This window comes from Gymnodraco acuticeps, unplaced genomic scaffold (assembly GCF_902827175.1).
Source record: "Gymnodraco acuticeps unplaced genomic scaffold, fGymAcu1.1, whole genome shotgun sequence".
In the NCBI taxonomy this organism is placed as follows: Eukaryota; Metazoa; Chordata; class Actinopteri; order Perciformes; family Bathydraconidae; genus Gymnodraco; species Gymnodraco acuticeps.
In genome coordinates this window covers 1,795,217-1,820,512 of record NW_022992344.1, presented here as the reverse complement: position 1 = coordinate 1,820,512, position 25,296 = coordinate 1,795,217, and the positions used below count along the sequence as shown (strand labels likewise).

General features: G+C 39.3%; 1 protein-coding gene across 1 annotated transcript; it reads right to left on the bottom strand.

Annotated features, from left to right (window-relative positions):
* Window positions 1–1,021: 1,021 nt before the first annotated feature.
* Window positions 1,022–19,376, bottom strand: LOC117541579 (lactase-phlorizin hydrolase-like). The gene is given in 20 exon segments (XM_034208789.1): window positions 1,022–1,345; window positions 3,010–3,124; window positions 3,271–3,508; window positions 3,597–3,817; window positions 3,970–4,101; window positions 4,274–4,380; window positions 4,485–4,511; window positions 4,514–4,677; window positions 4,823–5,021; window positions 5,161–5,458; window positions 5,541–5,736; window positions 6,431–6,510; window positions 7,973–8,146; window positions 12,243–12,544; window positions 12,546–13,560; window positions 15,967–16,024; window positions 16,209–16,269; window positions 16,271–16,858; window positions 16,949–17,396; window positions 19,228–19,376. Coding segments are annotated over 20 exon segments (4,896 nt in total).
* Window positions 19,377–25,296: the final 5,920 nt, after the last annotated feature.

Genomic DNA, 25,296 nt, shown 5'->3' with positions numbered 1-25,296 from the left:
TCTAAGAATAAATAGAAAGACATTTTCGAAATCTGTTTTTTAAATCATAACATATTTCCTATCTGGGACATGTAACTACTTGTAGTTATTTCTATGAATACTTCATTATTTTTTGGGAAAAAATACATGTGTCCCATGTGCACAAAGACTGAAAAAAAAAGTCTGTATCTCAGAAATGACTTGATTTAAAAATATTTTTGAAAATGCTGTGTTCCTAGATACTTGCACAAAGTATGTCAAGACTTCTTTTCTAATCATCATACATTTTATGGCATTTTTCTTTATTGTACAATATAACATTTTCAGGCACAAATAACTGAAGTATTTTGTTATATTTTAATAGTATGTTAAACAAATAAGCTTATTACTGTTTTGACTCTGAACTGATTACGTTTAAGTTATCACATCAGTGGTTGATTCTGAAATTCAATAATGAAAGCAGTTTATTATTAGTTATACATTGTCATGTATTACACACTCGCACATGCACGTTGTTATGTAATGCTGCACCTGCCACTGGTTTTTAATAATTCAAAATTATACTCAATCATATAGCCAGTCATTTTTTATTTACTGCACATACTTTCATGATTGGAGGCAGAGCAGGTTGGACCCAAATGCACAAGGTTTGAACAACAAAAGAGTGTACCTTTAATCCCAGGTTAGGCAAAGCAGGGCAAGGCAAAACAAAAGTAAGAAAACTCTGTAACACACATTAAACAGTACATTTCCACGATTGACATACAACATACATGCAGGACTAATAACAAGGACAGGACACAGCTGGAAGGGAGGGCTAAACACAAAGGCACCAGGTGAACAGAATCAGGTAATCAACCAGCAGGGACAACACAGAGACAGGAAGTCAAAATAGACATGATACAGGGGGTGAACATTTTTCAAAATCACACAGATCTTGACACATACTGTATGCCATAATTTCACTTTTTTTTTTCATCAAGTTGACCTCAAATAAAATGTATGAAACTATGAGTGAACATGTTGTTTCCTCCAGTCTGACTCATACTCCATCCTGACAGACTCCTGGGGTTTTCAGATATTGAGCAGACCCCTTGTTGATCGGAGCTGTTGAGGCGCGAGCAGGGGAGAGCATGCGGAACAGACCCCCGTCGCGTATTAATGCCTCCATCCTGTTGGGAGGACGGGTCGCCCTGGAGACCAGACGCAGGTATCCTAGCAGGGGTGCAGAGATGATGCCCTGCGAGCCTCTTTTCAGGGAAGAGCTGTTTGTGTGGATCATGTTATTGAGTGAGAGAAACATGCAGGGGCATTTCCTACTGCTCCTCCAGGCTGTCATGGTTTTATAGCCAGAGGTCATTGTGTTCTGAGGGTTGAGGGTTCAAATCCCCAGACTATATAGGGTACTACTGCATAAGGTTTAGGTAAGGAAATACAAAATGTATGAGTCTCTACATGCAAAATTATTGTTTTTGAATCACTGGTCTATATTTTGGGAGTTTGGTATTGCTTCAGTAACACTGTCTTCAAACCAGTAATAAGAAAACATGCATAATGTATATTTAAGATGATTTAAAGCAACCCTATTCTGCTTTTTGGGGTTTCCCTTTCCTGTAGTATGTTATTTAGGTTTTTGTGCACATAAATGGTCTGCAAAGGCTAAAATCTCAAAGTTCCCTCCAGAGGGGGTGGTTATATATATTGCTTATATATATTGTTCATAGCCTCATTTTGTTTATATTTTATTCCTAAAAACAGTGTGAACATTTTATTTTTCTGTTTGCTAATTTGTATAGTGTGATATAAAGACATATCCAGAATTCCTACCTTAGACTTTAACACTTCAGCAAAGTTAAAAAGTAATTTTGAACCTGACTTTATTCAGTGTTCAGATTAGTGTTCAGGAAAAGTATTAAAATGAGCACATATTGTACATAAATATAAGACTAGGTTTATTTTTATATTTAAACAGAGACTCTCCTTTTGACCTGCGTTGTTTCACTTTTATAACACTCTCTTTGAGGTGCCCTCGAGCAAGGCACTTAAATGCAGCTCATTGGAGAAACTGACTGCCCAGCTTTTTAATATATATATATCCGCAAGCTATGAAACAGACAAATAATGTGCTTTAATCTATATGGAAATTCTTTAAGCATTGCATCAGCTCCTTCAATTAAATGCATCCCATATATGGATCTTTGGTCAGCTCTATTTTTTACACAATATAAAATAAACAATGTCGCTCAAAGGGAACGTACACCCTTATTTTCTTGGTATGTATGCTTTTTCTAAGCATACATACCCTTTTTTAGCCTCAGCTTTAAATCCAGTTAAATATTATATTCAACACATTTGAAACTTTTGTAGGAACAGCAGTATAATGTCAAGTATCTGCATTAAAAATGAGTTAATGGCGCCACCAAGAGGTCATTCATTGACAGTGACACAAGCATCTGTAGAACTCACCAATATACTGTATGCTTTATTTGTATTAATGAATACTGGAAACATTAAAGCAGCAATGATCATAACATTAAATAGACAAACCAGATTATACTATCTAATGTTCACTGAATGTTTCAGTATAGCAACAAAAACAGGATGTAGAAATAATTGTTATTATTTATTATATTAGAGTTCATAGCCTTTAAAATGTTTTATTCCAAACCTAAAATCTCAATTAATTCACATCGATATAAAAAAATCTGTGTAATATGTTGCCATGAACAACTTGATAACAAGTTTCAAATTGTAATTTTCTTTCTGCACCTGTGGCAATAGTTACATTTCCTTAATAAGTTGTCGTAAAGCTGTGGTTCAAACAGAGGTAAATTGACCGTGAACAACACAGATGTTCTATATTCCTGTCAAATTAAAATAAAAACCATCACAAAATACGCTGTACTTCACTTACTTCCAAAACTATCCTCACATTCTCTCCATTTTAACAGATTCCACTGGCGATTTCTTTAACTTCCTTTTTGTTTTCCATAGTCGATGTAAAACAAAGAATGCACCAAGCACACTTACAAGAAGAAATGCAAAAATCACATGGAGTGCAACTTCTGCATCATGAGTTGAAAGCTCCAGACCCAAGAAGTCCAACATGGACATGGGCAGAATAGCGGCAGTTGTATGGGGCATGGTCACAGCGGTGGTAGTTGTCACTGTTAAAAGACAGGGACAAGGGTTTGAATGACTCATACACAAGGACCTTACATTTTGACCATAAGTATCCCTCTTCAATCCTACAGTGATGGAATTGTTATTTGAATATGTGGACTGAGCAATACGTTACCTTCAGGGTTCAAACACTCATGAGGCCCGAGGGCTGGATCTGGGAAGCCATTGCAGGTGATGATAGAGGCATAGCGAGAAGCTGAGTTTTTAGGGATGCGAGGAAGGGTGGGGTCGGAGCAGTTCACAAAGAAAAGCCCAAATCGCTCCACATAGCCAGCGGCCGATTCAAAGTTGTCCATTAACGACCAGGCTGTATATCCTCTTAGATCAACTCCGTCAAGAACCTGGGCTGAAAGATCAACAATAAACACTGTTAACATTTATTATATTATATTCTCATAAATCCACTCAATGCTTTTTTTGTTTGTCTCTGTTACCTTTAAGGGCTTGATTGATATATTGTTCATAGAAGTACTTCCTGTGGACGTCATTCAAGTTCACTTCTCGCTCTGAGACCCCATTCTCTGTGACATAGATAGGTGGGTTTCCATACTCATCCTTAATACATTTGAGGAGTTTCCTAAATCCAAATGGAGTGATTTTTAGCCAGAAGGAGCCAGACTCAATCCAGGTGCGGTCATGGGAGGCTCCGGTGCCCCTGGATATTGGAAAGGACATTAGCTTCGCATCAGGGCGGCCATTTTAAGCTGAACAAAGTTTGGCATTTTTCTTGTATCAATATTCCACTTTACTAGGAGGTGCACAACAAACAACTATATCTAGGTGTCAAATGTTTATATTCCAACATACCTGTCACCTTCATAATCCTGCTGTTTTCCTAAATGAACTGGGTATGAAAGAACGGAGCAGTAGTGGTTGAGGCCAAAGTAATCATGGGTCCCATTGATCCTCTTGATTTCCTCAGGTGTAAACTCAGGAAGCCTTTATTAGAAAGATGGTTATTTTTTAATACCCAATCCATAATGTCTTCTCAAACCTTAAAACGCATTGGTTGCTTCTTCAAGCTAATTATTTTAGGATACTGAACCAAATAAGTAGAATATGACAGAATGCATTTATTTGTTAAGCCTTCATCCCCATTTGTATAAATTACCGTGATTCAGGGAGACCTACAGCAAGGCTTCTTTCACGAATAATTGTTTTCATTAACTCAGGATAGTCGCCTCTGAAGATTGGATGGGCAAACCAGCCGATGAAAAACTGTAAAGATCATATATCAGAAATGATACATTGTATGATGATTGAGTTGAATAAGGTGAGAGAAAACAACTGAATAATGTATAATGTCAAAATGTCATGCCAACCTGCAGGTAGCTGTTGGTTGCATCTACACATCCTCCTGCTTATATGGGTTTCTTGGCTCTGCCAAATCAGAATTGATGGTAATCGAGATGATGCCTTCCTGTGTTGCACGGTACTTGTCATTGTACAGATGCCATGCCTCAGCGTGGGCCTTGATAAGGTTGTGAGCAGCAATATACTGCCTATTGAAAATACCTGTAACATTTGAGGGGTTAATGAGATGGCTATCATACGTCATCATGCAGGGTCAATTTGAGATAAAGGGTTAGAGTTAGGGTTATGGTGTGTAAGAGTAACCCTTACAAAGTTAATCATTGTTAACAGAAAGTTGTTTGATTACCTGGAGCAAATGTACCATATCCGTAGCCAAGGTTGGCTACAATGTAGGGTTCATTTAGAGTGATCCAGAACTTCACCCTTTGTCCAAATCGGCTAAATAAAAGATCGGCATCACCTCTGAACCTCTGGACAATGGTTTCATTTTCCCAGCCCCCCACCTTCTGTAGAGCTAGGGGAAGGTCCCAGTGGTACAGGGTCAACTGGGAAACACAGGTGAGGAAAATGGACGAAAAGTAAAACAAATTAATCTTCCAGTAGAAGCCATTGAGGTCCAAAGTTTTTAAATACAGCACTACATCATGGAATATATTGATGGTTATAAACCACAGCACTGCCTACCTGGGGCTGAATATTAGCAGCTTCCAAGGCATCCAGTAATCTATGGTAATAGTTCACTCCAGCTTCATTGACGTGGTTGGTGGTCCCATCAGGGAGCACTCTGGGCCAGCATACAGAGAAGCGATAGTGGGTCACCTTCAACTTCTTTAACACCTCCACATCCTTGTCAATCTTGTTGTAACTATCACAAGCAATGTCGCCATTGTCACTGTTGAACACTTTCAACGGAGTATGGGCAAACTCATCCCATATACTCAGTCCTTTTCCATCGGCCCTCCAGCTTCCTTCAATCTGAAATAAAGTCATATAGTTAAAACTACCTTTGTGCTTCATGCCACTCAAGTGCACTGCCATTGTAGAATAATGAATGTGTAATGTTAGAGGCACTGGCAGTACTCCAATTAAACGTTTTTGGAAACTCTCCATAAAGTATCTTCTCGTCATCTGGTAATGGAAAGCCATTGTCCTTTATGACTTGATAATAATAGTGAGCAGAGCGTTTGGGTGTCCTGGGTTTGATTGGGTTAGTGAAGTCCACATGGTGGAGCCCAAATCCCACTTTGTACCCATTAGGCGCTTTCACACTGCGGTACTTTTCCCACAAAGGTTCATGTGAACTTAGTTCATGTGAACTCTTTAGTTCGCATGAACTAAGTACAGATCGCGTTCACACTGGAAAAAGTCCCTGGGGGTGGATTAGGCAAATGAAGCCGCTGACGTCACTTGTTCTTCTTCTGCTTGGGTTTACTGGCAGGGCCGCAAACCACTTCACGGCGTATACTGCCGCCCAAAGTCCCCGGCCGGAAGTCCCCGGAGTTAGGGACTGGCTTCAGTAGAAGCTGCTGGGACTCCCAGCAGCTTCTACTGAAGCCTTCCGAGTAAATCGCCAGAACGCCGACACCTCCTCATCTCCACCGCTCCCATGTTTTATTTTGTGTTGCCATAAGTTAGTCTCTCTGCGTTTCTGCGCTGGCTAATGCTAATGCTAATAATGCTAATGCAAGGATAATAAAATGGCGGCTTCACAAAACTTTTTGGGAGTTTTACGGGGCGTGGTTTGCAATCCTTCCAGCCAATCAGAAATGTAGCTCTTTTCTCACAAAAGAGCCGTTCGAAAGTCCCTGCTCTCTAGCAGGGACTTTCGAGGGGGTAAAAAGGTTCACATGAACTAATTTTATTACCGGCTCTTTATGGTGTGAACGCGATAAAAGAGTTCACATGAACTAAGTTCACATGAACCTTTGTGGGAAAAGTACCGCAGTGTGAAAGCGCCTATTGAGCCACTCAAAGGAATCCATGAGAGATGTTGCTATGTATCCTTTTACCTTCACAACATCAAGATTATGAGCTGTGAAAATATATAAGAACAATGGTAACATAATTAGAAATTAAAAACTGTCATTTGTGCATAGGCGGCTAATATTTAATGTTATATTTTTTGTCTCAAGTTCATTTATTTCTGTTTGTTTGTATCTGTCATACGATCATTTAAAATAACCACCTTAACATGACATATTTTAGCTTTAGCAGGATAAATTAAGGGGCATTACAAACGGAATTGTTTTTTACGTGAGTAACAGATGTGCACACTTACCCTTTAAAGCAAGGGTGGGGAACCTCCGGCCTCCGGGCTGTATACGGCCCGCGAGACCATTTGATACGGCCCTCGAGGTAATTTATAAATACACGCAAAAAATAAAGAAATTAAAGAAATCTAGACCGCAAAATAATTAAACAAGCGAGTGCCTGTTTTTCCTTGCTAAAGTCAGGGTCATTGAACACAACACGAGCCTAATGTGTCATCACGTGGGCCGCTCCGGCACTTCAGATAAGGAGCCGTACACATGCCGCAGTTTTTGCGTGGCTGTGTCTTTAGTTGAAAGCCCAGTGGCGATCTGTTCATCTGTCACACTGATCATACAGTCAATAACTTTGTTGTTATTAGCATCTGGTTAGCTAGCTATGCTAACGAATATGAGAAGCTTTTTCTCCAACCAGTGAGGTAAAGGCACATCTTTATATGATCATTATAGTTATAAAAAAATAAGAGAATAAAGTAAACGGGTATAAAATACTATATGACAGTAAAAAAAAGTTGTTATCAATAAACAAGAATACAATTTGAAAGGGGAGTGATTTGTAAAATATCCATAAAGAAAAAGAAGATATGCTTCCAGTTCTGTTTCATATGGATGTTGAGAGATGGATCCATAGATCTCTTCATGTCCAGATTGATGCTTTTAACTTCAACATTTAAAAAAAAATCTTCCTGGGGGAGCATGCCCACGGACCCCGTTAGAGGAGGTTAGCCCCCCCCCCCCCCCCCCCCCCCCCCCCCCCCCCCCCTTAAATCATGTTCACATGGTTAGGACACTAAATATATTACATTACATGTCATTTGTTAGACGCTTTTATCCAAAGCGACTTACATACATTCAGTACTGTGGACAATCCCCACAGGAGCAATTTGGGGTGAAGTGTCTTGCCCAGGGACACAATGAGATGCTGACTGCAGTGGGACTCAAACTTACCCTGATTCGAAGTCCTTTGCATTGAATTTGCACACATATTGTGTCCATATCTTTCTGTTTTGGTGGTCATGCCACAACCATGCACGTGCATGCATGCGTCAGTCATGGTAAGATATCTGGATTAAAAGGTTGCTTTTTCTTTGCACAGCATGAAAGAAAGGCCAAATGAATGGGCTGTGATTTTAGTTTTTTTAAGCAGAGGTCAATAATTTGTACGGCCCTCGGAGGATGTTGAAAAAATTGAAATGGCCCTTGAGAGGAAAAAGGTTCCCCACCCCTGCTTTAAAGCCTCATCAACATAGGTTTTGTAGTAAAATACTCTGTCAATGTCATCAACTGTAGTCATAATGTCTGTAGCTACTCCATTCTCTGTAATGTAAATCTCTGGATCTCCATACTCCTCTTTGATCCAGTTGAGCAGTCTCCTTAAGCCCCATGCGACAGCTCTCTGCTTACTGATGGCAAGGGCGGGGGGGCCAGGGGGCCATTGGCCCCCCCACTTTTCAGCCCTGCCCCACATTTTCGCAGCAGCAGATTTTTTTTCTTTTTTTTTCTTCTTTTCAGTCTTTATTTCGAACAGATTCAAAAATAAAAAATAACAAATGTTAAAAACAGAATACCGTATTGTTATAATACAGTATTTATCCACATTCATGGTAATATTTGTATATTCAACAAAAAAAACAAAAAAAGTCTTCATATTAATAATAAATCATATGTGTCCGAAAGGGAGTAGGAGGAAGCAAATGCTTATTAATTCCCACCCCTTACTTGATCAATGATTGTCCTTTAAATCATTATGCAAGTCATTCCTACTTAGATTTACATTTATACATACATATACAATCATTTCTCATCTTCAATCACCTTCTTCATTCTCATAGTTTTCCAAAAAAGTGTTTCTGTACATCCTTTTAAACTGAATTATGCTTGTGCTTTGTTTGAACTCCTGCTCCAAACCATTCCATAAAATCACCCCACAGATTGTTATACTCATACTTCTCAGAGTTGTTCTGACCTTGAGTTGTTTAAAATGTAGATTTCCTCTCAAATTATACCCACCCTCTCTGTCTATGAACAATGTTTTTAATTTCCTAGGAAGTAGATTATGTCTGGCTCTGTACATGATTTGTGCCGTTTTAAATTTAACCAGATCAATGAACTTCAATATGTGTGACTTCAAAAAGAATACATTAGTGTGTTCAAGATATTCAACATTATTGATAACTCTTATAGCCCTTTTTTGTAATGTGCATAACGGCTGTAGGTTGGTTTTGTACGTGTTTCCCCAAATCTCCACACAGTAAATCAGATATGGTAATATTAGTGTGTTATATAGAGTATGCAATGAGTTGTAGTCCAGAATGTATCTGGCTTTTCCCAATATTGCGATAGTTTTAGCCAGTTTTGCTTTTACATGAGTGATATGAGGTTTCCAGCTGATTTTGTGGTCTAAAACCACACCAAGGAACTTAATTTCATATACTCTTTCTATGTGTATGTTATCTAGTATTAATTGTATCTGTGGATTTGTTTTATGTTTTCAACAAATTCAACAAATTGTTGTCTGTTGCTTAAATAATCTCTCACCCAGTTTAATCCCACCCCTCTGATGCCATACCGTTCCAGTTTTATCAGTAAAATATTGTGATCTATGGTGTCAAATGCTTTTTGTAAGTCTATAAATATTCCCACTGCTTGTTTTTTATTGTCCATGCAGTTTGCTATTTCCTCACTTAATTCCATTAGTGCCATAGATGTTGATCTATCTTTCCTGAATCCATATTGACTGTCGTCCAAAAGCTGATGTGTTTCCATGAAACTGTGCCGCGGAAAACTGTACAAATCCCGTTTCAATAATTCCCCTCTACTCTAAAGTCGCATCTAAAACGTGATCTGATCTAGCTGTGTATATTTTGTTATTTTTGATTGTTATATTCAATCTCACTAGCTACAGGCATGTTTGAAGCTTGTGAAGGGAAGATGACAGCTCTCGCCACTCTGCTGTTCCTCAGCGCCGCCCCCCTCCCTCCCGCTGAAATTATGAATGTAAGGTGTATAGTAATCATAGATAACACGGCAGGGTCCATTACAGTTTGTTTTTATCTGATTTCAAATAAGCAAAGTCTTGGGTTTCAGAATGTTAAACTTGTTTCGGCAAATTCAGATGATACATAGGCCTACAACTTTGAAGCTTGTGACGGCATAATTACAAGCGGAGAACGGAGTAGCTTAACGTCACAGCAGCCATAACAATAGCCGGTGTTTCTCGTGAGTGCATAATCCAAACGAAAATATCTTCTCTCCGTAGTATTTTGATCATTTGCTCCGCTAATAATCAATCATGATGATTGATGATGAGAAATGATGGATTCCAGAGAAGAGAAAACTTTAAAGGCCTTTTTCTCAAAATGATGACTCTGTAACAGTCATTATATAATGTGACATATTTTGCTTAATATTTGGAGTACAAAAACAATCCTCATATCATTAGAAAGCTAGGAATCAAAATATGTCTTCGGGTCAATGCGACTGATTTCGATGGAGCAGCAGGTAACTTTGCATTAGGTAAAATAAAGCAGGCAGACATAACAGGAAGAATATGTACATTTTAACCCAATCAAATAGGACATTGTCACACCATTCAAATGTATCCATGTAAATTACAACCAATAAAAAAGCTTAGATTTGTTTATTTGTTACGTTGTTTACTTTATTTGTTACGTTGTTCTGTGTGTGTCAGCCGTTAACCTAGAAATAATATATACACTTGCAAACATGTCAGAAGAACCAGCGCAGAAGAAAACTAAATGTGACCCGCTCTATCGAAATCAGTCGGACGTCGCAACGGCTCATTTCAGAATAAACGTGGATTTACGTAAAAAACTATTTTTTCAGGGTTCGGGTGTTTTGTTTGATTTTAAACAAACAAAGTCTTGGCTTTCAGAATATGAAACTTTTATTTCCAAAATCACACGATAAATACATTTTTGAAGCTTGTAAAGGGAAGATAACAGGCACCTCTCACTCGCAATCTGCTCTTCCAGCAAAGCCGCCCCCCTCCATCCGCTGAAATTATGAATGTTAAGAGTATAGTAATCATAGATAACACGGCAGGGTCCGTTACAGTTTGTTTTCATCTGATTTTAATTAAACAAAGTCTTGGCTTTCAGAATATTAAACTTGTTTCGGCAAATTCAGATGATAAATACAACTTTGAAGCTTCGGTATAATTACAAGCGGAGAACGGAGTAACTTAACGTCACAGCAGGCATAACAACAGCCGGTGTTTCTTGTGAGTGTTTTCCCCGGGAAACAAACACAATACACACAAACGCAAAATTACACAAACACACACGTATACACACACACACACACACGTATACACACACACTCGCGAGCTTCCCCTCCAAACGAAAATATCTTCCCTCCGTAGTATTTGATCATTTGATCCACTAATAATCAATCAGATCGATGGATTCCAGAGAAGAGGAAACTTTTAAGGCCTTTTTCTCAAAATGAGGACTCGGTGATAGTCATTATATAATGTGACATATTTCGCTTAATATTTGGAGTACAAAAACAATCCTGATATCATTAGAAAGCTAGGAATATCCTCTTTCCAACCGTGTATACAACTCAAAATGTGTCTTCGGGTCAATGCGACTTATTTCGATGGAGCAGGTCACAAATACAGTCAATAACTTAAATGTAACAACTGGAACGTCACATCCCTGACATCCACATCTCCGGAGCCTGGACCTTCATCAATCATAGAAACAGCGAAGCCAGATGAACCCAAAAGCAGCACCTCTGCGGCCGCAGAAACTGTCAAAACCGCCGCCGCCGCCCCCGTCGTTGAACCGAAACAGGCTGGTTCCGACTGCATGGAGGTTTGTTGTTGGGACATTGAGGCGGGTAAAGCTGTACAGCTAACTATCGGAAAAAAGGAGACCGCTAGTAGATTATTTGAGCAAAGAGAAGGTACTTCAACGCAGAATGGTACAAAAACAGAGAGTGGTTCATTCTTTGCAAAACCACTAAACGATAGTGATAAATTGCGATGTTAACAACCTCATGATAACCTCATATTTTTTTTAACTTAGGATCATACCTGTGTTTAGTCTAGAAAAAGGTAAATGTGTGCATTTTATTATAAAGTTGTGTATATTTACAGACTATTGCAAAAACTAAGCTTATAAACATCAGGTTTAAAACTAAAAGAGCTTTACAAAAAAGTAACCAAAGATGTTTGGAGTTTTATTTGAGTTATTCATTTACATTTTTTGTCTAAGAGATGCTGATTTGAAACCGTTGTTAGGCCTACATACAGTTACGCATTTCCTGTTTCTGCCAGAGAGAGGGGAGTTTGTCCCAAAGCTTGCTGCTGTATTTACTCCCTCCATCTGACAGACAGGAGGGAGCCTCATGTGTCACTCCACGGAGTTCACTCCGTCACGGAGGGTGTGTGTATAGGTGTAGGGCGTGGTTTGGGATTGGGCCATACACACGCACTTTTTTTGGCCCCCCCACTTCTAAAATGAATCCGGCGCGCCTGCAGTAGTTGGTGAATCACTTTCCTCTGCTTCTGACAAGTCCTGGTCATATAAATATGATTGAGGGCTAAGCCGGGCAGTATCATGGCTTACTATCTTTGTAGTGTAATGATTTACACAGAACATGTCAGCAGTTCCCTTGATGAACATCTTTTCTTCTTCAGTGAATGAAGGTAGTCTTGTCTCTTTAAGATCTTGGAGCTCACTTTTGTTTCCAACTTGCCATTTCATGGCATCAGGATAGTCACCGTTCTTGAAAATAGGGTGTGCAAACCAACCTAATTGGAACTGCAGAGCTAGAGTCAGCAGCCACCACTTCACGAGGAACATTAACATCTTTAGTTTCAAACCAATCAGCATTAACGGCAATGGATATAAGACCACCTTGGGATGCACGATACTTATCATCATATGTGTGGTAAGCCTTGGCGTGGGCCTTTATAAGGTTGTGTGCAACTCTGTATGGTGCAATTCCTGGATTTGTAACATTGGGTGGGACCTGTCCAAGTCCATATGCTGACCACGCAATTGTATGAGGCTGGTTGAAGGTCATCCAGAATGTCACTCTGTCGCCAAAGGTGGCAAAGCAGAAGTCACAAAAGTCGTTAAAAATGTTAATCATCTCTACATTGTCCCAGCCACCAAGTTTTTGCAAAGCTTCAGGAAGGTCCCAGTAGTAAAGTGTCACCATGGGAGTGATGCTATATGCTAAGAGGCCATCAATGAGTCTATTGTAATAGTCAACACCTTTCTGGTTCAGAGATGTACGCTGACCATCAGGAAATATCCTGGACCAGGACAAAGAGAATCTGTACGACTTCACCTTCAGAGCACGCAGCATGTAGAAGTCTTCTTCAAGTCTGTTGTAGCTTTCACAGGCCACATCTCCATTAGCATTATCAGGAATATTGCCATTTTGGGTGAATGTATCCCAGACGCTGGGCCCCTTCCCATCAGCATTCCAGCCACCTTCAATCTGGTAGGCCGAAGATGATACTCCCCAACTGAAGCCTTGTGGGAAAGTGCCGTAGTGGTAGAGTTTTCTCTGGAAATTGGTTTGGCTGGAGAACTTCCTCCAAACAACCCTGGCTTTGGATGGGACGGTGGAAGGGGGGATTGAGGTATTTTGTTTTGACTCTGTGTTTTTCAGTTCTGGTGCATAAAAAAACAGTTTTTTTGCAGCAAACCCATTATTCTTAATAACTGAGGAGTAAAAGTAGGCAGACTGCTTTGGAGTCCTGGGCCTGTCAGGCAGGTCAAAGTTGACATGGTGCAATCCAAAACGTTCACTGTAGCCTTGTGGACCTTCAAAATCAATCAATCAATCAATCAATCAATCAATGTTTATTTATATAGCCCAATATCACAAATGTTACATTTGTCTCAGTGGACTTTACAGTTTGTACAAAATATCAGTATGACAATACGACACCCTCTGTCCTTAGACCCTCACATCGTACAAGGAAAAACTTCCGAAGAAAACCCACAGTTTATAGGGAAAAATGGGAGAAACCTCAGGGAGAGCAACAGAGGAGGGATCCCTCTCCCAGGACGGACAGACGTGCAATAGATGCCGTGTGTAAATTGAAAAGATAATACATTTGCAACATAGGTAGTCCAAATGTTTGGAAATGCATGTGTGTATAATAGGAAGATGAATCCACGAGGATATCCATCCAGGACCACAGCCACGACTCAAGATCCAGGGCTCGCGATCCAGGACAGAGGAGCGCAGGATCATCCATGACTCCGGATCCCGGCGTATATAGACACCAAAAAGAAAGACATTTGGGGAAGCTGGGTTAATCGGAACATGAGAGTACACAGGTATAGACAGAGAGAAGGAAGAAGTAAGATGTCCCCCGACAAACTAAGCCTATATCAGCAAAACTAGGGGCTGGATCTAATCAGCCCTAACTATAAGCTTTATCAAAAAGGAAGGTCTTAAGGGCTTTGTAGGCGAGAAGAAGAATTTTAAATTATATCCTGTGTTCTATAGGGAGCCAGTGTAAGGCAGCCAGAACAGGAGTAATGTGGTCCCTTTTCCTAACTCTGGTTAGTACACGAGCTGCAGCATTTTGAATCAGCTGAAGCGACTTGACTGACTTCTTGGTACACCCTGATAATAAAGAGTTACAATAATCCAGCCTTGAAGTAACAAATGCATGGACTAGTTTCTCTGCATCGTTTTGAGGCAAGATATGCCTGATTTTTGCAATGTTACGTAGATGGAAGTAGGCGGTCCTTGAAATTGATTTTATGTGGGCGTTAAAGGATAAATCCTGATCAAATATAACACCAAGATTCCTTACAGTCTCACTGGAGGCCAAATTAATGCCATCCATAGTTAGTATATCCTTAGATAATTTGTTTCGTAGATTCTTCGGGCCAAGTACAATAACTTCAGTTTTGGTCGTGTTTAACATCAAAAAGTTTAAGGTCATCCACGTTTTTAAGTCCTTAAGGCAGTCTTGAATTTTATTTAGATGATTAATTTCATCAGGCTTGATTGATAAATATAGTTGAGTATCATCCGCATAACAATGAAAATGTACAGAATGATTCCTTATAATATTGCCTAACGGAAGCATATATAATGTGAACAAAATAGGTCCGAGCACTGAGCCCTGTGGCACTCCATGGCTAACTTTGGTTTGCGTGGAAGATTCATCATTGACACGTACAAACTGAGAGCGTTCAGATAGATAGGACCTAAACCAGTCTAAAGCAGTTCCCTGTATGCCAACTAAGTGCTCTAGTCTTTGCAATAAGATATCATGGTCGATAGTATCAAATGCAGCACTGAGATCGAGCAAAACAAAGATAGAGACACGTCCCTTGTCAGAGGCTATTAGATTGTCATTTGTGACTTTAACCAGAGCTGTCTCTGTGCTATGATGTGTTCTAAAGCCAGACTGAAAATCTTCAAATAAATCATTGTTTTTTAAGTAATCCCACAACTGTTTTGCGACCGCTTTCTCAAGAATTTTTGAGAGGAACGGAAGATTGGAAATAGGTCTATAATTGGCTAAAACCTCTGGATCGAGGTTGTGCTTTTTAAGAAGCGGTTTTATCACTGCTACTTTGAATGATTGTGGAACATAGCCTGATAATAAAGACATATTCATAATATTTAATAAATAAGTGCTAATTAATGGAAAAACTTCCTTCAACAGCTTAGTTGGAATTGGGTCTAACATACACGTTGATGGTTTAGAAGAGAGAATCATTGAATTTAATTGTTCAAGGTTTATGGCTGAAAAGCATTCTAGTTTACTATCTAGTGTAATATTAGAACTTACGTTTCCGGGAGCTGTTGATAACACTATACTGGTCAAAGGCAAGAGGTCATTAATTTTGTTTCTAAGAGTAACAATTGTATCGTTAAAAAAGCACATAAAATCATTACTACTGAGTGCTATGGGAATAGAAGGCTCAATCGAGCTGTGGCTTTCTGTCAACCTGGCTACAGTGCTGAAAAGAAATCTTGCATTATTCTTATTCTCATCTATTAATGAAGAGTAGTAGGCTGCTCTCGCTTTACGCAGTGCTTTCTTATATTCATTGAGAGTAATATGCCAAATTAAACGCGATTCTTCAAGTTTAGTGGAACGCCATATCCTTTCAAGTTGTCTCGACTTTTGCTTTATTTTGCGGGTTTCGGCATTATGCCATGGAGCTAATCTATGTTGTTTTATTTTCATCTTTTTTTTTAAAAACCATCCATGAGTGACTGGACAGTAAACCGCTGCACATTTACCCCATCCAAATGTATAGCTGTGGAGAGAATAACGACATTCAGCTACTAAAACCAATTTGTATGAGACATTTCGAAAATGTGCAACAATACCATAAACAAGTCTGCAACGGATGGCCAAATGCATATTACTGATGTTTGGTGTAAAAGCCTATGTATAAATAAAGGCACATTCAATTAAGTCAACTAGTTTAACCAACATACCTTTAAGGGCCTCATTGATGTAACTCTTCATATAGTCTATTCTACTGACATCATTCCCCAATGTCCCCAATGTGCTCAGTAGGCATACCATTCCCAGTAATGTGGATTGGCACTTTGATCATGTTCAAATACTCTATGGAAATGTAGTTTAAAAGCCTTCTGAGACCCCAAGGTGCAGAATATATCCAGTCAGAAGCTGTTGAGGACCATGAGGGATCTACGTGTGACTGGAAGTTGCCAACACCCTGAGGACCAGGGGTGCAGCCACCAGCACTGTTGTTGACTAACCGGGAGGTATAATGGTTTAATCCAAAATAGTCAGCGGTTCCGTGTATCCTCTTCCTCTCTTCAGCTGTGAAGACTGGGAGTCTTGCAGGTTCAGAGAGAGGACACTCTTTTCTTTTCTGTTCAATTTGAGTCTTGAATGCTGCAGAATAATCTCCATCGACAAATATGGGATGTGCAAACCAGCCCAGCATGAACTGTAGGTAGCGATCTGCAGCTGCGATGTCTTCTGGTCTGGAGGGGTCCAGGGGTTCAGCCCAGTCAGAGTTCAATGCAATGCCCACTCTGCCTCCTTGTGTCTTCCTGTACTTCTCATTGTAGACATGCCAGGCCTCAGCATGGGATTTGATCATGTTGTGAGTCGCCTGCAAAGATAACATAAATAATGAGGTAATTGCATGAGGTTGGCTGTGTGTCATTATGTATTTACAATATAATATACATATTGCCCTCACCTGATAGGAGGCCACCACATAGTCTTTCACTCCTGGGGCATGCTCACCAGTGCTGTACCCAGCATGGCTCACCACCCAGGGGCTACTGAAAGTGTTCCAGGTCTTGACTCCGAACCTGGAGAAGCAGAAATCTGCGTAGTCTTTGAAGGCTTCAACAATGGAAGCGTTGGTCCATCCACCACAGTCCTGGGGGGCCTGGGGCAGATCCCAGTGGTAGAGAATGACAACAGGTTGTATACCAGAATCAATGAGAGCATTGATCAGCTTGTCATAGTAGAGAGCACCTTTCTCCGACTGACTGCCCCGGTGGCCCGAAGGGAAAATACGAGCCCAAGAGATGGAAAACTGGTAGGTGTTAACATGAAGACCTCGCAGGAGGTAGACATCCTAATCCACCTTGTGGTAACTGTCACAAGCGAGATCAGCGGTCTGATTGGCAAAGACCAGGGGTAGGCAAGTAAGTTTGGCCGTGGGCCAATTTTTTGCTGAGCCGCAAGATGGCGGGCCAGAACATAATCAAAGCCTAATTCAAGGAATTGATTTTGGTAAGAGGGCGCAGCGCCCCTGTTCAGAAAAAAACTCTATCGCTGATGACCCTCCCCATCAACACTCTGATGCGCAGTCAGATCCGCTGATTGGTTCACTGATGATATAGGCGCCCAATCCAGAGCCTCTGGCTAGACCCGCCCAAAGGGAGACTCGTCCTCTCTAGCCCCATTTCAGTCCCAAAGCCAGGGCTATTATCTGTATTTTAACAGACTTATCTTTTAAATTGAGGTGTATTTATTGTTCTCTTCAAAGTTTATTTTTCTCTGAAATTGTAGGGAGGATGGTCCTCCCTTTCCTCAATGGACGAGGCTCCACTGAGTAAAGTAGAGTTATTAACTAGCAGTGTTATTTAACATTTTATTCTGATAAGTATTGTCAAGTTCTCTGGGTTTTTGGCATTTATTTGAGTGTTTGCACATTTGAGAGGCTTGAGGGGCAACAGAGGACGCATGGACAACTGGAATCCTCTTTCCTTTTCTTTATTTAAACTTTTCAAGGACACATTAGGATTCTTTCAGGTTGAAAACCTTTAAAAAATACCAAAGGACAAAATAAATCAATTACAGCATTTTGCTTTGCAATTTAATATATTATAACCTAAATTAATCAGTAACCAAGTATTTTACTCAAACTCAATGTATTTAATATATAGTTAAATAAGTACTTTAATTGACCTGGTTCCCCCCAATTTGCCATATGTGACCCGCTCTATCGAAATCAGTCGATAGTCGCAACGGCTCATTTCAAAATAAACGTGGATTTGCATAAAAAACTAGTTTTTCGGGGTTCGGGTGTTTTGTTTGATTTTAAATAAAAGTCTTGGCTTTCAGAATATGACATTTTTATTTCCAAAATCACGCGATAAATACATGTTTGAAGCTTGTAAAGGGAAGATGACAGCTATCCCTCGCCACTCTGCTCTTCCACAGCGCAGCTTCCCCTCCCTCCGCTGACATTATGAATGTAAGCGGATATTTCGGGACAGAATTTATTTTACCGTAATTTGAAACTTACCGGTCATGTTTCAATAATAAGAATAAGAATGGTGTAGCAGAGTTTCCGTTAGCAGGTAATCACCGGACTATGACCAGATATGCTGATGTTTAAAACTCAGTTAATGGGGCTCATTTTTATATTGCTTCAGTATATAATCGTTACAGATCGAAAAGTTCAGATTCATTTTTCAATAAATGATTCCACAATCAACAAACAACGTAATTATTACATTCAAACAAACTACTTGTAGTAGATGAAGTACATTATTCAAAAGTTTACATTAACTTTGAATAATAACACGGGAGAAACGAATGCTCTCTTTTCCCCTCTCCCTCCCTCCCTCTCTCTCTCTCCTGACAGCCCGTCAGTTTCTCAAGCAGCTCGCTAAACAGTGGGCGGGGCTTCAGGTGATTATGCAGAGCTGCATGTCTCCGTCAGACTCAGCAGCTGATCTGATCTCTCTCGGTCCGGTTATACTTCACTCGCGTTTATATCGATCAGATCCAGCTCTCCTGATCGGCCTTTATAGAGAGCACCGATCAAAGTATTAAGAGTGAATATCGGCCGATAATGACCGGCGGCCGATCAATCAGCGGCTTTTATGTTGTAAAAAAATAAATAATAATAATCTCAAAATAATATTTTATTATTATTCTCAAAATTACGGGCCAAATATTATTGCTGGCGGGCCAACAATGGCCCACGGGCCGCCTGTTGCCGACCCATGGACTAGACCATCATGACCAAAACGGTCCCAAATGGACTCCCCCTTCCCATCTTCTGCCCAGCCTCCCTCCACCTTGAAGGACTCGCTGGAGGAGGCCCATTGGAAGTCAACGGGAAATGATTCGTTCAGGAAAGCATCTCGCTCAGTCGAAGTCATGGTGGCAAAATTTCTCCAAGTTTTGCAGTAGGTCAATGAACATGACAACGTTTGAAGATGACTTCTGTCACTTTGATGTGAATGACTGAAGATAAGAGGAACAACATGTTGACATTTATATCAGATGATAATACTAAGGCAATAATCCAACAACTATGCTTTGTCATAGACTGGGATAAACAGGTGGAACCAAGTTACATTATTTATTCTAAATTGGAGTTGGGGTAATATTGCAGATTGAATCTTTGTCATTTGTAATGTAATACCGTTTTGGGGTGGGGTCAGCTGGACGTAACATGTCTACCATGTCAAATCCAAGAACATGTTGGCCTCCATTGCCCAGTGCTGTAAAAGTATAGGAATGTATCACATTATGCAGGTACATTATAATCATTGTTATTCAATTATATTAGAATCCCTTGAACGAGTCATGTCAGTCTTCATATAGTCAATCTCAGGTATTAAATAAATAAATGACAGACAGAGGTTAGACCAAGTCATTATTTTGTGTCAAGTCTTTGCATGTCTCATGGTTCTCTCCTGCAACTTGAATAGCTAATGTCTAATTGGTTCAAGCAAAATACATCTGCTAATTTAAGTATTTAATTGCTGGGAATAAACTTTTGGCAAACTCGAAAAACACATGTTTTTAACTTTGGGCTTGGGGGAAGGCTTCAAGTGTTTTCAAGTCAAAAGGCACAAGTCGAAATGGAGTCACAAATTACTTGTTTTTAAGTCCAAGTCAGGTTGCATTCATCAAACTTGCGACTTAAGTCTGACTTTAATCCAAGTAATGTGACTCAAGTCCATAGACTTGCTATTTAACACTTCATAAATCACAATTTATCAGGATTTGTTGTATTCGTCATGGGAATGAAATCTTATCACTTATCCAAGGTTTTGACTCTTGATGGACCATCATTACCTTTTAATATGTTGGTATCTGACAGGAACTGATAAGAAGAACAGTCCATGAGGTCCACCTCATAAAACAGTATGGGTTTGTCTCCACACTTTCCCTGCAAGGAAACATTGATGTTCAATTGAAGTAAACAAAATCATTGGCTGAAATTTGTGTTATTTATACAGCCGAATACTGTAAATACCAAGACACTTTTCAGTTCCTCAGCCAGGTTTTGTCCTGCGGTGCAGTCATATTGAATTTTAATGGAGAGAAAATCTGTATATTTCTGAAATATAACAATAAACATATGTATGAGTGAAGCTGGATGTTAAAGGCATATTACCCTGGCACACACAAAATAATGAGCTTGTTTTGCGCTTGTCCATATGATCTCACCAGTAGTTGAGTGTCACTGATGATTGGGACTTTACTGGCCTTTACCCCAACTGATATTCCTCCATCTGAAACACATTGCATGTTAATTCAGTAGATCTGCACTTCTACTCCTCTGTTAGACATAAAAACACATTCTCCTTCCCCAATGTTTACTGCATTCCCTTATCACGACCCTTGGTACACATTGTAAACAGATATGGAAACCATTATATCATAAAGCACTGCCATAACAACCCAGCCTCACTGCATTTCATGTTATAGTCACGATATTTAATCTATTGATTCGTGTTCACCATCGCAATTTTCCCCTTTTTTTCATGTCACACAGAACGATTTTAAAAGCAATGTATTTCTATTGGTAGTATGTTTCGTGCCTGCAACACGTCTTTTTGTCCGGTCTTGGAAGACCAGAAGCTGTGTGGTTCATAAAAATATGTTCCTACTCAATATCAAGCCACGATAATTGTTTTTATTTTAAATCGTATAATGTCGGACTTGTTTTGCCCTCTGTGAGGAAAATAAATGGGTCTCACAGCTTCAGAATACTGAAATCTGTATTTTTTAAATCTTTTTTTCCCTTCTAATTTGTTTTCTAAATAACACACTGTTATTTACTCAACAATAACACACAATTATCCTTGTTTTTATTTATTTGTCTAATTCTATCATCTCTGGCTTTTTAGCCGTTCCTCAGGAAATGAATTTCAAAATAAAGTCACCGAAAACAAACGTAGGCCTATAAGGGACATTTCGAGCGTCATTGCGATACACACCACTAACCCACTGAACTGATTACCCAAGATCCTCAGCTAGAAGCTTGGTGATTGGATTGAAATCCGAAAAACATTTTAAAAAGAAAATAATAATACTTTATTCCGAGTGTGCTTGCTTTTCTCTTTGAAAGTCATCACATAACGGCATTGTAATACAAAGTTCAGCTGCATTAAATATTACACATCTGCCGTAGTTCTTTATTTATAGAGCCCTGATGAGAAGACTTCTGGACAAACTGGAAGAACTGCCACCGAAACGGAATATGTGACGTGGACAACATCTTCAATTTCTCTTCACACAATACGTCTCTTTGCAGTATCAACACTAATTCGGCTGACTTTTATATTTGATCCAATTGGTATATAGGCTGTATTTCTACCATAACGGTGCAGAGCTGATATAAAAGGACTTGTAGTTTTTAAAGATATTACTGATTTTCTTTGAATATAAGAATGTAAATACTGAGTTGAGAGAATAGTCAGGGGATTTGGGTGATGGGAGACACATCTATGGAATCAGAATTTCAATAGCTTACCATTAAATGACAGATATACCTTTCTGTCTGTGATGTTTTACAAATCAGATATTAGAAGTAAAACATGTGAAATAATATAGCAATATCTGTACAATTATGTGAAAAACATGAATAAGACAAGTGTCCTACACTAATAATACAACGTTATTATGGCTGTGTGTACCTTGTGTGCACCGCCTAGTGGTTAAAGCACGTTATTGAATTAGTTGTGTATATGATATGTCAATAAACCTTAGAAAATCTTGAAATCTTGAAAGGGATGTGCAAAATAGCCATTATATACAGTCTTTAATTAAATATTAGTAGAGAATAACGAGTAATGAATATACTTTAAAGGGATCTGCAGCACCAACTATCAAATATCTCACCTGATTGTTGGCACTTGACAATCACCTTCCCTGAATTCTACTCAGGTGTAACTAAAGCCTGATTTAAGAGTTGTTTATATTTCACATCATTAATCAGAATCTGCAAAGTAACTCAAATAAATGTAGTGGAGTAAAAATACCAGGTTAACCTCTGAATTGTAGTGGAGTAGAATTACAAAGTAATAATGAGCTGTCATGTGGGTATATATTAATGCTGCGCATTAAGCGATTTTCACCCATTTATTAATTATATGTTTTAAATTTGTACACACCAATTTGTTTCCTATCGCCTAAACCTCCAGGGGTGTACACAGTTTAATACTGTCAACTTCTGATTTTTGGAAAAACGAAAACGTCTTTTAAAACTACAATTCCCAGTAGAGACGTGCCATAGAACATGTTGCGAAACACAATAGCCAGCATGTGTAGTTCTGGGGGTGCGTCCGAGTCCAGTTTTGGATAGTCTGCCATGGTTTCGTTCGATTTCAAATAGCTGTTTGACGCTCGGCGTGACCTTGGCACACTGCCACTCCAACATCCAATCCCAGAGCTTGAAGATTAATCACAGGGACTGTAGTCCCAAACGATAGATGGGGATTATGGGTTGTGTAGTGTCTTCTTCCATCCTAAACTCCGAAATGTTTTTCGGATTTCATATCGCATTAACACCATATCCCAATGTGCATTGCAGCTAAAACATCCAATCACCGAGCTTAAACCATAGTTGAAGATCTTGGGTAACGTCTGTTTCCGGTTATTTTTATTTTGAAATTCAGTTCCTGACTGATGCCAAAAAAGCCAGAGATTATGGAATTAAACAAATAAATAAAAACAAGGATGATTGTGTGTTATGGTAAATGAGTAAATAACAGTGTGCTATTTAGAAAAAAATAACAAATTAGAAGGAAAAAAATATTTTTAAAAATGCAGATTTCAGCATCCTGAGGCTCTGAGCCCCATTTCTTTTCCTCACAGACGACACAAAAAGTCCGACATTATACGATTTAAAATAAAAACAATAATTGTGGCTTGATATCGAGTAAAACATGTTTTTATGAACCCCACAGCTTCTGGTCTTCCAAGATCCAAACGGACAAAAAGACGTGCTGCAGGCACGAAACACACTACCAATAGAATTACATTGCTTTTCAAATTGTTCTGTGTGACACGAAAAAAAGGGGAAAATCGTGATTGTGAACACGAATCAATAGATTAAATGTCGTGACTATAACACGAAATAGGAGGTCATAGGACCTGCAAGAAACATGACCTGGTCATCATACTTCTGGCACATGCAACTAGTGATCAAACTAGATAGAGAAGTTCCCCAGTAACGTATTGTCCGAGCAAGGGAAACTGAATGAACTATTGGATGGCTTAGCTTTATAGCAGAGCTGTTTACTAGCTGACACTACTGCTGTGATACTTTATGGCATGTTTGGTAAGAGTGGTCACGGCTTTGAATGCCTCTGATAAAATGGAGAAGGTCAATCACGAGGTAACAGAGATTTATGATTTAAGCTAAGGGATAACAAATGTGTAGAGGTCAAGGAGGAAAACATCAGACATGAAATGCCGTGAAACTGGGTTGGCCATAATTAGTGTTATTCAAATAAATCTGGATAACTTTGAAAACAGATTTTAAGAAAGCACACAATATGATGACAAGCTTAATTAACTCTACTTTGCTCCTGGTCAGGGACGTACACAGGTACAGGCTAATGCCGGGCAACAGCCCCTTTGCCATTTTTGGCAGACCTGCCCCTCTGGAGTAGTGTTAATTTCGTTGACTAAAACTATGACGAAATATGTTCGTCAACGACCTTTTTTTCCATGACGAAAACGAGACGATGACGAGACGGCACTGACGGCAGTAAACAATAACTGTAACGAAATCATCATGCAATATCGTTGACGAAAAGTGACGAGACGAAAATGTAGTTTACTAAATAAAAACTATGCCAAAATCTCTCTTTACTTTCGTTGACGAAAAATGAGGAGACGAAATATTATCAAAGATAACGTTACATCTCTGATAGTCAGTTTTTCTCCCAGCAGTTCCATTTCCGGTGCTGTGGCAGGGCAGAAGCTGTGTGTCCGTGCTGCGCGCGGCGGTAGATTTGAATTACACCGGGCAGCGGCACACTGTGAACTGTCAGGGAGACTCGGGTCTAACTCATGGTCTAACTAACCGTATTTAACAGAAAATAAAATGGCAACAACAGGGCTTGGGAGCAGTGGTCGCACACGCATTAACCGAAGACCCCCCCCCCCGCCGTCAGCGCGAGTGAGAGATAAATTGTGCACTCGACGGATAATAATGGATTATGACGGAAATGTTACGATCCTGTCCATCAAAATGACTGACAACGAAAAAGTCTAAAGCCACCACTGCTTGGGAGAAAGAAATAATGTGATATTTGGGCCCATTTTCGCTACAATGAGGCGGAGAAAAAAAGCGAATGCATTGTTTTATCAGAAGGGAAGCAATGTGGCCAAAACACAGCTGGTGAAAACACCACAAACCTGAGCAGATACTCTCTGCAAAGCTGCATTCTTAATCATTCAACCTGTGTTTTTCATCAAATAAGGACAAGTTATAATCTTATTTATTTATATATACTAAAATGACAAATTATTGGTTTTGGCTAGACTAGTTTGACTGAAATGTTCTATATAATCTGATGACTAAAAAAGACTCAACAGTTTTCATTGACAAAAAGTAGACTAAAATAATTAGTTTTCTTTGACTAAAATAAGACTAAAATGCTCAGACTTTTAGTCGACTAAATCTTGACTAAAATGTTTACTGTTTTAGTCGACTAAAATGCTCAGACTTTTAGTCGACTAAAACTTGACTAAATAAAAACAGGATGAAGGTGACTAAATATGACTAAAACTAAAAAGAAAATTTAACACAGGACTAAGACTAAAACTAAATAA